This window comes from Leucopleurus acutus (genome assembly GCF_964270905.1).
Source record: "Leucopleurus acutus genome assembly, chromosome: X".
NCBI lineage: Eukaryota > Metazoa > Chordata > Mammalia > Artiodactyla > Delphinidae > Leucopleurus > Leucopleurus acutus.
This window is the reverse complement of record NC_139148.1, coordinates 73,973,337-73,985,726: the sequence shown is the minus strand read 5'-3', so window position 1 is coordinate 73,985,726 and position 12,390 is coordinate 73,973,337. Positions and strand designations below refer to the sequence as shown.

General features: G+C 35.8%; 1 protein-coding gene across 1 annotated transcript in view; it reads left to right on the top strand.

The window, feature by feature from the left end:
* The window catches only part of CHM (CHM Rab escort protein), a 195,883-nt gene extending 183,795 nt beyond the window's left edge, over nucleotides 1–12,088 (top strand). The window contains exons 14-15 of the mRNA XM_082864245.1: nucleotides 4,681–4,841; nucleotides 10,925–12,088. Coding sequence (XP_082720371.1) covers nucleotides 4,681–4,841; nucleotides 10,925–11,116 — 353 coding nt within the window. The 3' untranslated portion in view covers nucleotides 11,117–12,088. The remainder of the gene's footprint in view (nucleotides 1–4,680; nucleotides 4,842–10,924) is intronic.
* The last annotated feature ends 302 nt before the right edge of the window (nucleotides 12,089–12,390 follow it).

Here is a 12,390-nt window from a genome sequence, read left to right as displayed (position 1 = left end):
GATCTTATTCATTTATATGAAGTGACGGTGATTTTCATTATAGGATTTGGATGTCCACTTGAATCCTGGCCAGTTCATTAATTCATATATCTTCATTTTCTTTGGATGTTATGTTTGTTCAGGCAACCATTTATTTACCCCTACCTATTGTATTTCCTTTTAGCTCATCTTCTGTGTGTCTTGTTTGTTTTCTTTGCAAGATAGTGCATAAAGGAGCATTTACATTTACATAGGAAAACAAACTGCTCCATTCTCAGGAGCTAATATCGGTATAATTAATTTCTTTCTGGGCTGCTTGAATCAAATTCTGCAGTCTGAAAATTTACTTCACTTTAGTTTGGAATTTAATTTGCTTCATATTTACTTTTTTTTTCCATTGGAAAGTCTCATATAAATGTATTGTTAAAAATTTGATTGCAGAGTTACAATACACAATAATATTCCTAAATGTAAAATGGAATAATAGTTTTGTCTTTGGCTTTAGTTACCTTGCTTATAAAAACTCAGAATTCCTTCTTTATTTCTGAATTTTTTCATAATTTTTGGTTGTAATTTCATTGTGTGGTGGTCCCAAATAATATACTAAATTTGAATATTGTATCATTGCTCTTCACTTTTTAAATGCATTTTCTTTTTTAAAAAATCAAGATGGGTAAATTACATATTCATTACTTAGCATCCTCTAGCCATTTTAGATTTTTAAACATTAATCTTAATGGTTAATGTGATCCTATTTTGAAATGATGTATTGTTTAGAACCTGAGTGAAATTCTTTAGTAAGAACTATGTGCTCAGAGGGGTCCTCAGGTGCACTGAGGCACTGAAAAGCCAGTTTTCACTGACACATAGGCCTTTTTATCATCAGGATGAGGTAGTGGTCATATTTTAATTAAAATGTCAGAACAAATACTGTTGGAGTTATTGAAAATGAATCACCAGATAAAGTGAGCACTGGGCCATGGCAGGTCAAAGAGGCAAAGTCACCTGGAGAAGAGAACTCAATTCATTTTCCTGCCTAAATGAGGAAGAAGGAACTTTATGAGTAATATGAACTTTTAATACATTAAAGCACATTCTTCTCTGTAGCAAAAGCCCCTATTTTCACAGATTGATGGCTTTTACTATTATGTTTTAATTATTTGACAATGATATGAAAACTTATGATTTAAAGCTTTATAAATATTTTGTTTTAAAATGTGTGCCAGAAGAATAACATTTAAGCTTATTTTCTTTTTATTCGACTTATATGTTCTGTGTAGTGCTGTGCTTCCTGAGCTTTTGTGAAAGTCAGCCTAGTCACTTTGCAATGAAGTTCATTTATAGTATTAAAAGATAATGTTCTCTTCTCAAACACAGTACTTCTTTGCCTTTGTATCTGAGGAATCCAATAACCTTGTGAAGGTATTCCTTCTATTCCCTCTCTTTCTTACTTGTTCATGTTTAAGGTATCAGCTGGAGCTCGTGACATATGCTCTGTCTTAAGAAGCAGTTGTACTAATACTTCTAAGAGCCCTACTTCCCAGCCTCCTTTAAGAGCATCAGAGATCTCTAAACTCTTCCCTACTTCACAGTCCAAGGAAATTTCAGATACTTTATGCTTAATAAACCTGATTCTGCAGGTGAGAAAATGAGATGATTGCTCACCATTCATATGTGCATTAATTCTTCCAGATTCCATAATATCCTTCAAAGCACAAGTAGAACTTTCCTAAGTGATTTCTTATTTTACGCAGGAAATTGAGATTTTTCCATACAAATTGAAGCAAGAATTTCATTAGTACAATATCTTCAAATGTCTGCAGTGTAATAGCATCACTGCACCATCTTCTTTCTCTTCTTCCCTCCACTGGGCACAGCATGTGGCATTATCTCATTCTATCTCATTCAGTTCCTATCTCAAAAAATCAGCACTGCCTAAATGCAGGAATTCCCCTTATAGGTGTCATTTTGAAATAGGTGGCTGGTGAGGGTGTTTTTACTGAGCTGAGAAGTAAAATACCTTATCTTAATTCCTTTTTGTATTTGTTGTGTCCAGTCTAGGTCATAGCTGTGGCAGTCTTCCTACTCTCTTGGTCTTGTGCTACTGTGCTATGTTGCTAAAATAGTTCACTCTCTCCCTAAACATGGCATGCAGCTATAGACTATTTGTTGCTTTTATTTGGTGTGCCACTGCTGATTTTCTTCAGCCTGCTTTATTCTATACTTGCCCCAGTTTAATTTGCCCAAGATTTTATTCTAAATTACCTGTTACTTGTTTAGTCCTTTGCACAATCTAATTGAATGAAATGAGCTATTACAGAAAACCAATTCTATGTCTGACCAAGTGATGTATTCCTAACCAAACCTCGACAGCTTTAATAATTTTTTGACAATTTTGCACTGCACAATTGCATGTTATTTTTCCAGCTATCTCTCTGCCTTCCAGCTGGCCTCAAAGAAAGATGAAGCAATTACTTGTTTCTTTGAGGGTTTTAAGGTCAAAGCCCGATAACTCCCTTGTGTCTAGAGCATTTATCTTCAGCCTATGTCAACTTTTCATCTTCCTCTCGGTTTCTTTTCAAAACTTCAACCTCTATGAAATTTCTTTCCTATAATTGAATTATTCATTTCCCCCAACTTTTATTGAGTGAAAGCCCTCCTCTGAGCTGGAACTTTCATAAAATATAAGATAAGCTCTCTTAGTATATGCTTAGAAATGGAATGAGCAATATTAAAGGACTACCAGACCTTAGCTCACTTTTCTGCAATGCTCCTAGAGTCTGGTTTCATAAGTGATAGGCAGTATGTTTAACCATCTTCCTGTAAGATTTACTGAAACTAAGCTCACCAATAAATTTACTAAGAGCCATATGGTTTTAGCTGTGAAATATGAGTCCCTTATGTTCCTTTATTTTGTAAGTAAGTAGGTTTTGCCACCTATTTTGTGCTTTACATGAAGTTAGTGATACCTTAGACTCATAGATCTTAGCATTAGAAAGGGGCATCTTAAAGGATCACTTCATCCAGAGTTTCTTCATCCTATCACATTAATAATTATGGATTATTCAGGATGAGCTAGAAAGAGAACATATTTGGTATTGTTGTAGTGGAGATATTTTAAATTAAGTATAATAAAAAACCTATTTGTCCTGAATTGGGGAATGGGACATTCTTTTTAACTGAAGAATGCAATTAGCTAACTTTTCTACACTGATTATAAATCTACCAATAAGAGTTAATTAACTAGATAATTATACCTTTAGAATTTTCTTTATGATTCACAAGGTGCCTTATGGTCTTGGGTAATCGTCATGCACGTCCTTTATTATCATTGTACAGAATTTGAATTTTTCTTCAGATTCAGGCTAAGAAAACACTGTAGTCAATAAATATATTAACAGCAATATTTTCTGTTTTCAACCAAAGAAAATGTAATTATAACATTTCTAAAGAAGAAAGGCATAGAAATAATTATTAAGATAGCAAGGATTAGGCTTTAGGTATTGAGATTAAGAGGGCTGGATCTTTTAATAAGCACATCATGCTTTGATTATACCTGAAAGCAGAATTAAAATTGGTTCAGAAATTATTCATTGAGCATCTGTTATGTGCTAGGCTCTGTATTAGGGAACATGAAAGAGCAAGAGAATAAGGACTAAGTCTACTTCATCTTTGTATCCCCAGCTCCTAGCCTGATGCCTAACACATAATAGATGCTTGCTGTAAATGAGAGAATGTGCACTGAAAACAGCTTACAGTCTCATAATCATATTTTTGTTATTTGTTGGTTGGTTGGCATTACTTTTGTAATCTAGTAGGACAGAGTGTTAGTGAGTTAGGATATCCAATTTTTAATCCTGTATATACTATTTTTTAATAACAGCTTTATTGAGAGTCACATACCATACAATTCACCCATTTAAAGTATAAAATCCAATGTTTTTTAATGTATTGTTCAAACATCACCACAGTCAATTTTAGAATATTTCCATCACTCCAAAAAGAAACCCATACCCCATACCCATTAGCCATTAACCTGCACTTACCCTCAATTCCCCCACAGCCCTAGGTAACCCTAATCTACTTCCTGTCTTTTTTTGAGTGGGGTGGGGCGGGCATGCCACGCAGTTTGTGGGATCTTAGTTCCCCAACCAAGGATTGAACCTGGGCCTCGGCAGTGAAAGCACTGAGTCCTAACCACTGGACCGCCAGGGAATTCCCCTACTTCCTGTCTTTATAGATTTCTCTATTCTGGTCATCTCATAATCCTGTATATAGCATTGACTTACTTTATAATTTTTTAAGTTGGTTTATCCATGTGAAACATAAGAAAATAAATTTATGTTAACTTCTCACTTCATTGGCATAATTTAAAGATGAATATGATCATAAGTGCTTTCATACTGGTGATGAGAAATAAGAGAAATCCAAGGGAACATGATGGGAGTTAAATCTAAGTAACTTACTAATAATCAAAATAATTTTTAAAATCTAACTTGTCTTAGGTTGAAAAGCCATCATTGCTTGAAATATCATACACATGTATTAGAGTGTGTGGATACAGATTTACTATAGTTTACATACAAAGCTCTGATTTACTACAATATATAGTGGTAGCTTTGTTAGCAATTGGCTACATGTTGTAGTAATTGAGAGGCATGTTGTGCTTTAGATGTAAGTAAAATTTATATCTACATTTAGAAAATGAAGAAGTTGAAAAGCCAAGACTTCTGTGGGCTCTTTACTTCAATATGAGAGATTCTTCAGACGTCAGCAGGAACTCTTATAATGATTTACCATCCAACGTTTATGTCTGCTCTGGCCCAGACTGTGCTTTAGGAAATGATAATGCAGTCAAACAGGTAAGGCTGTTGGTGTTTCTTGGTTTTATGTTAGGAAGTTGGTGTGGTAGGGAAAGTGAATTGTTTTTTCCTCTAGGAGGTGGGAAAAGAAACTTAAAAAGCATCTCTCTCATTTAATACCATCTCTGCAATTTGCCCCTAAACTTTTTCTCGGTGAACAACAAAGCCACTTTAATATCAAATATTTTCACGTTCTTGAATATAATGATGAACTACAAGAGACTGTTTATGAGTTCCATTGTGGGAATAAAGATAGAAGATGTTAGAAATACATATTCAGAAAAATGAATTTATAATGCCAGTATTCTAAAGAAACATTGCTTCTAATTTAAATGGTGGCCTATCATTGTATTTTGAAATAAAAACTTTTTCCTCTGTAAACTTGAGTCATTTCCAAAGGAGTGTAACTAGTAAGGCATACAAAATGTATTTTTAAAATGGCACATTTTTAAGGCACATCCTTACCATGGAAAAGAACATATAGTTTTTCACAATTAACATGATTCCTTTAATGTTTTGACACAAGCTGGTGTCCCAAAGCTACTATAATAGCTGCTGAGGAGTATGTTAAATCAAGGTGGAATTTTGTGACAGCATTCTTGGGCAGGGCTATCAATAGGTACAGGGCAGGTGACACAAAATGCCAAAAGTGAATTATGAGTCTACTAAGCTGAAAATTCATATGCATGTACAAACACACTTTTCTGCACTTGACAGGAAGAGTAGAGCAGAAAATACCATTTTTTAAGGTATAAGTCTAAACTTTTCACCAATGTAGTTGACGCATCTGTTTATTGAAACAATAAATGGATAATTTAACGTTGTTCTAAGACCACAGATGGAAGTTTCATTCCCACTAGTGGTAGGGATCTTATAGGAGCAGATGGCCTTTTTGAGCCTTTAATTTTTAGGCATAGCAGCAAGGCTATGACCTATACATTTACAGTTTTTTACCAGATTCTTTGTTTCTTATCTTCAGAGTCTAGTGGTGATCCAGGATAATCATATTTAGTCAGTGATAACAAACAAAAATAGGAAGTCACATCTCTCATCCATCATTTATTCTGTTAGTTTAATAGGAACTCAGGATGGTTCAATATCTACATTTATGGCTTAAAATGGCCAAGTCATTTTTGCTTTGATGGTCCATTTTTTTCCAAGAAGAAATTACCAGCAAGTTATCAGCCAGGTAACTTTATTCCTGAGTGAACTTTAATGGTTTTTTTTAACCAAAATGGAAGGCCTTAAATAAGGACTTAATATAGAAGTGCTAATGTGATCTAAACTGCAAGCTAAAAGATTAAAATTAAAGGATAATTTTATCATGAGATATTGATTCCCAAGAAGATGGACTTGAGTGCAGTGTTTTCACAGAAGAAAACAGTAATACTAGTTTGGGTGCTAATTATTATATACTGTTAATTATAAGTAGGTTTATATTTGTTATACAGCTTTTAACCTCACATCAGTTTTGGGAGAAATATTATAATGCCTACTTTAAAGGGCATCAATAATAACATTTAAAAATAGCCAGTTTATTCAGATAGGGCTTCCCTGGTGGCACAGTGGTTGAGAGTCCGCCTGCCGATGCAGGGGACATGGGTTCGTGCCCCGGTCCGGGAGGATCCCACATGCCGCGGAGCGGCTGGGCCTGTGAGCCATGGCCGCTGAGCCTGCGCGTCCGGAGCCTGTGCTCCGCAACGGGAGAGACCACAGCAGTGAGAGGCCCGCGTACCACAAAAAATAATAATAATAAAAAATAAAAATAGCCAGTTTGTTCAGATAAACTCTGTTCTAATTCCAGTATGTCATGCTGTGTTCATCCCAAGCACTAACTGATGACTCTGTCTTCCAAATTGTCTCTAAAAGCCCTCAGAACATCACCTAAGCTTTGCCTGTGTAGGAAACATAAGTACCTGCAGATATCATTTTTCTTTCTTTCTCTTTTTTTTTTTTGAAATAAAATGCTTCATTTTGCTAGTTGGCAAGTTTGCATCTGCTCTTCTTATTTGTAAATGTATAGATGTTGAATAACATAGACCTGTCTCTCTGTGTTCATATGAAGCTATTTATGATTTGAAGACATATTAAAAATATAAAGTAATCTGATCTGTTTATTACTCACAAGTTAAAGTTGTGTGCAGGAGCATACCAAGACATTCCCTATTATGTGAATCTTTCTGTGACTTGCTAGTTTTTGTAGTTTGTGTTACTCCAGTTTTTTTCTGAACCTGACATAGATATTTCTTTTCTTAATACAGGGAGTGTTTCATTTACCCACAGATACTGATGAACAGACTGGTCTATAGTCCCTACTTGTCTATACTCCCAAGCCAGTGATAGCTCCCTCCTTCTTCAGGAACCCCCATTGCCTAGGAGCTGCCACTGCCTTGAGAATAAGAATAGTTAAATAGTACTGTACTCTGTATTATACTTAAGGTATGAAATGGGTTATATTGGCTGATGTGGACTGGGCTGGCAGTCTAACCAGCATGTAGAATGTTGTTTATATGGACAGATCAGCAACTTGCTTATGACTTTTGGTTCATAATTTGTAAGTTGAAGACCAGCTTTATAGGTCATAGGAACTGTCAAGTTGCTCACATAGTGCAGTAGCATTCACTTTCTCAAGCCATTGAGGGAGAGGGCAATTTTAGGCGTCATATCTTCTGAAGCTTCCATTCATTGAGCATTTTCTACATGCCAGGCATTGTCCTAATCATCTCATATATATTATTGTATTTGGTTCTCACAACAACCCTATGAGGTAAGTATCTGTGACATCCCCATTTTACAGATGAGGAAACTAAGCGCCAAAGGGGCTAAATAACTTTTCCAGAGATCACATAGCTGTTAAATTTTTTATCCAAGGTTTAACCTCAAGTCTGTTGGATTCCAGTGCTTGTACACTCATCTAGTATACTATGCTACTTTCAACTCGTTAATGCAGATACATCCTAAATACATTAAACTGCTAGATTGACAAAATATTTGTTTGTTTTGTGTGGATGTATGTTAAAGAAACAGGAATATCTAAATAACTCAACGTGTCCTCTCTGTACTTCCCAATATAAGGAAACTAATTCACAATATAATTAGCCCTTTTTAATTATTTTAACCACATGAAAGTCTTTACCTAAGCTAACTTCTGGCTTTAAAACAGCAAGGAAGGTTAAAAGTTGACAATTAAGTACTCTGAACCAACCTCTTGGTGACAACTCTCAGAACTGGGGCTTAGTTGGCAAATGAAATGAAGTTCACCAAGAAGCACTAGATAGACCTTCCAGAAAGTGGCAGTTGACCCTAAAAGGTTCCAGCAGTTGGAAAGAGGAGAGACTTGGGAAAGGCTGGAGTCTGGCTTTAGGAAATTGGCATCAGAGAGGGCCAATGGCAGTGAGCTGAAGGTGGGATTTCCACAAGCAGGTAGAACACAAATAAAAGCAGGGTGGCAACCTGCAATTGTTTGGCAGTCTTAGGACACACATTGTTCATGACAGGGATATACAAAAACAGGTCAAGTGGGATCTAGCCACAGGGACTGGAGTTCAGGAGAAAATCTATCCTACAGGGAGGTGGCAAAAGGGAGACAAGGTGTGAGATACAGAGGAATTGGAGTAGAAGTAAGAGGAACAGTAATAATAATAGTAATCATAATAATTGTTACAATATTTATATTCAACATTTGTATAATATATGGTTTCTAAAGTTCTTCCATATATATAATATATATATTATATATATAAATATATTAAAATATATATATAAAAAGAGAGAGAGAAAGAGAGATTCTACTCCATGCCTGGCACTAAAGATTCAGAGTTAACTAAAACCCAGTCGTTATTCCTGGATGAATCACTGTCTGGTAAAGGAGAAAAACGTGTAAACAAATGACATTGCAGTGTGGTATATGCAATAAGAGAATGATATCGAAAGTATAAAAGTAATATAGAGGAGCCATGAGTTGTATCTAGGAGTCAGAGAACCTTACAGGGAAGAATATAAAAGATGAGTAGCAATTCTTCATCCAAGTGATAGACAATCAAATTGATAGCATTTGCACCAGCCCAGGGTGTAAACATCATGGTATGTTTAAGAAAGTACCAATAAACAGGTAACAGTGGAGCAAAAGGCCTGAGAGGCAGAGATGGGATGAAGAAGAAGATGATGATACCAGAGAAGATAGGCCTGAAGGATGTTGTTTGCTATAAGTATCTTGGATTTTTATCCTGTTAGAAGAGTTTTAAGCCAAAAAAAGGCATAAACAGAATTTCATTTTCCACTGACCCTTCTAAGGGCAGCATAAAGATGGATTACACAGGGGAACCCTAGAGGCAAAGTGACCAGTCCAGTTCTGAGATGTTGCAGTTGTCCAGGGGAAAGATGGGGCATGTCTGGGCTATGTCTCTAGTGGAGGAACAGGTGGAGTCAAGAACTAAGAGATAAAATTGATAGGATTTGCTGACTGATTGCATGCAGAGAGTAAAGGAGAAGGAGAACTTCTATAGGCCGTCAAAGTAGAGATAACAGACACAGTGACCATTAGAGGAACTAAAGTGTGAGGTAGAGGCTCTGTCTGACCTCAGTCCTGCTTCTAGGGACTAAATGTCTCCAGCAAAGATGTATATGGTAAGACCCCAGGATGGAAGCAAAGCAGGCATCTCAAATATTTAATTTCAAAATATCCATAATAAAATGGCATGTCTAAAAATATAACTTTGAACTATACTTAAGAAGGAAAGAAGCTATTTTTCTCTCCCTGTCCCTTCTTTCAACTCGACATCAAAGCTCAAAAGTTTCTGCTTAACCAACCCTTCACCCTATCCCAAAGATACTGGTTTTATTCACCTGATGTAGGAGTTTACAAGCTATAGATGGCCAAATGGCAAATAGTTTCGATTTTGCAGCCCATATAATGTATTTTGCAACTACTCAACTCCACCATTGCAGTGCAAAAGCAGCCGTAGACCATAGATAAATGAATGAGAGTAACTGTGTTCCAGTAAAGCTTTACTTATGAAAACAGGCAGCAGACTGGATCTGACATGTGGGCCATAGTTGTCAACTCCTGACCTAATGGATGACTTTGCGTGTACTTTGGGAAGAAGGGTTGAAGTGGTACAGACAGACATTGTAACCTTTAAAGCAAAACAAGCGTATGTTTAAAACCCGTTAATGACGTTCTTTTACCGGTAGGCTAGAGTGCAAGCTCCCTAGCCTTTCAGGGACCCTTATCTAACAAAGAACTGTATTCATCTAAATAATAGCAGGAATATGTTTAGAATAGAATAACAGTGCTACTTGCCACATTTACTTTCTTGTATGTGTGTGTATTTGTTGTTGTTAATTAAGATCACATTTACTTTATTATTCTCTTACCCTGCCAGACTAAGCTCAGCTTAAATCTCAACATTTTAATTTATGTTATTATTAATAGCAATGATTACAGTTACCAAATAGAGAGGCTTACTTTACTCTCTGCCATTCTATAGGCAAGGAGAGCAAGGCTCAGAAGCTGAGTAAGCATTCCCCAGATCACATTGCTGCTAAGTGGCAGAGCCAGCATTTGGGCATGGTTATCTATTCAGTGTCCATTGTCTTGGACACTGTGTTATATTCCTCAAAGCACAGGGAGAGGAAAATTAGAAAAGCAAATAGTAGAGCAAACAATGAAGAATTTTCTTTATTTGAACAATGACTTGTTAAACTTAGTATATGCTAAATTAGACTGTACAAATATCACAGACAGGCTCTATTAGGAAATTATATAAAGGATATTAAGGGAAATTGTATTTCTGTTGACATGTAGAATGAACGACCTTAAAATCTCAACTATCTGAGCACTTCATAGAGTCTTAGCAAGTACTGATATACTTGAAGGGTGGGCCTGAATGAATGTATAAATTAGAGGGAGAAAAGTCATGGAGTTCTGAAAGCAGTTTTTAGAAGCTCATGTGTGCTGTGTAAAGTTCTATAACTTAAAGAAAATTTTAAGGGTGATACTTCATTGTTTTGATAGTTCCAGAAAGGCACATACATTTTACGTTAATGTTCAAAAACTCTTGTGCCCTTTCTTCCCTGACCAGGCTGAAGCACTTTTCCAACAAATCTGCCCCAACGAAGACTTCTGTCCACCCCCACCAAATCCTGAAGACATTATCCTTGATGGAGACAGTTTACAACCAGAGGCTTCAGAATCCAGTGCTATACCAGAGGCCAACTCAGAGACTCCCAGGGAAAGCACAAATCTGAGAAATCCAGAGGAGCCCTCTGAATAATGAGTATACACCAAACTGAATAGCACATTTTGGAAAATCCTCCTAGCCTCAGAGTCCTCTTGATGGAAGAAAGGTTTAAAAAATGTTACAAAGCAGCAGCCAGTTGACATGCAGAATTACCAAGAGAAACAGATGATAGAAATCCAAAAGGGAATTTTCCTTAAAAAGGACATTCCAAGACCACAAAACACTTGTAAAGCACATTGACTTGCCTGCTTTAAGATACCAAACCTGTGGGATTAGCAGATAAAAATTATAAATGGATTGATTCCCAGAAATATAGCTATGTTTATGAAAGTGATCCTATGCATTGTTAATAATTCTATGGTATTAGGACAGCTTTTGCTTGCCACTTTGGATCTTTGTTTGAAAACCACATCTTCAAAATCTGCTTACATATTTCCTTTGATTATTTGAGTTATATTTTCTTTATGGGTATGAGCATCGTGACACAAATGATAAAAGCATACATAAATATAGCTGATAAAAACTAAAGTGTCATGATCCAGGCAGGAGCCTATGCTTGAAATAGAGATTTGTTTTGTTTTCTATCTTGAGTATTGAAAATGCTAATATTAAAGTAGACACTTTTATAAACAAGTCATGAGTTCATTACTCAGTGATTTTTTCTTTTAAATGTTAGTAGTGATATTTGTATGTGAATCCTGAACATACTAGGAAGGCTCAATACTGAAGAAGTGGAAAGATTTGAATAGGCTCATTGGTATTTGGAAATTCTGTCTAGTCGAGTATCTGGAGCACTAGCCTAATTGTCTATGGACCTAATTTAGTCCTAGCTATGCCACCGATGATATTAAGCAAATTGTTTAACTTCTGGGCCTCAGTTTCTCCATATGTCTACTGTATGAGAATGATATTGAAGATAAATGCAGTGCCATCCTTAGAATGTTTTTTCTGGAATAAAAGTTGTTTCAGAATTTTCTCATTGTCTTGGGGGTGAATATCAAAGATCTCATGCAGCAAATAACTGTTTGCTGTCACCTCCCCCAACACAATAGATCACAGTGTTCTTATTGCATTAAGCTTTTAAAATAAAAATCTATTTCCTTAATTAGTATTTTATAGTCTAATAGAAAAGTAAACATAGTAACGTGAAATTGTGGTTTTGAATCTTAATAAGGAAAACAGTCTATAAACTCTTCATATTCCTCTTCTAGTAGGTAAACCTGAAACAACCAAGGACTCTAAATAGAATATGACAATTGGTAAACCCTAATATGCACTTAACATAAAAATACAAGGGCTGTACATAG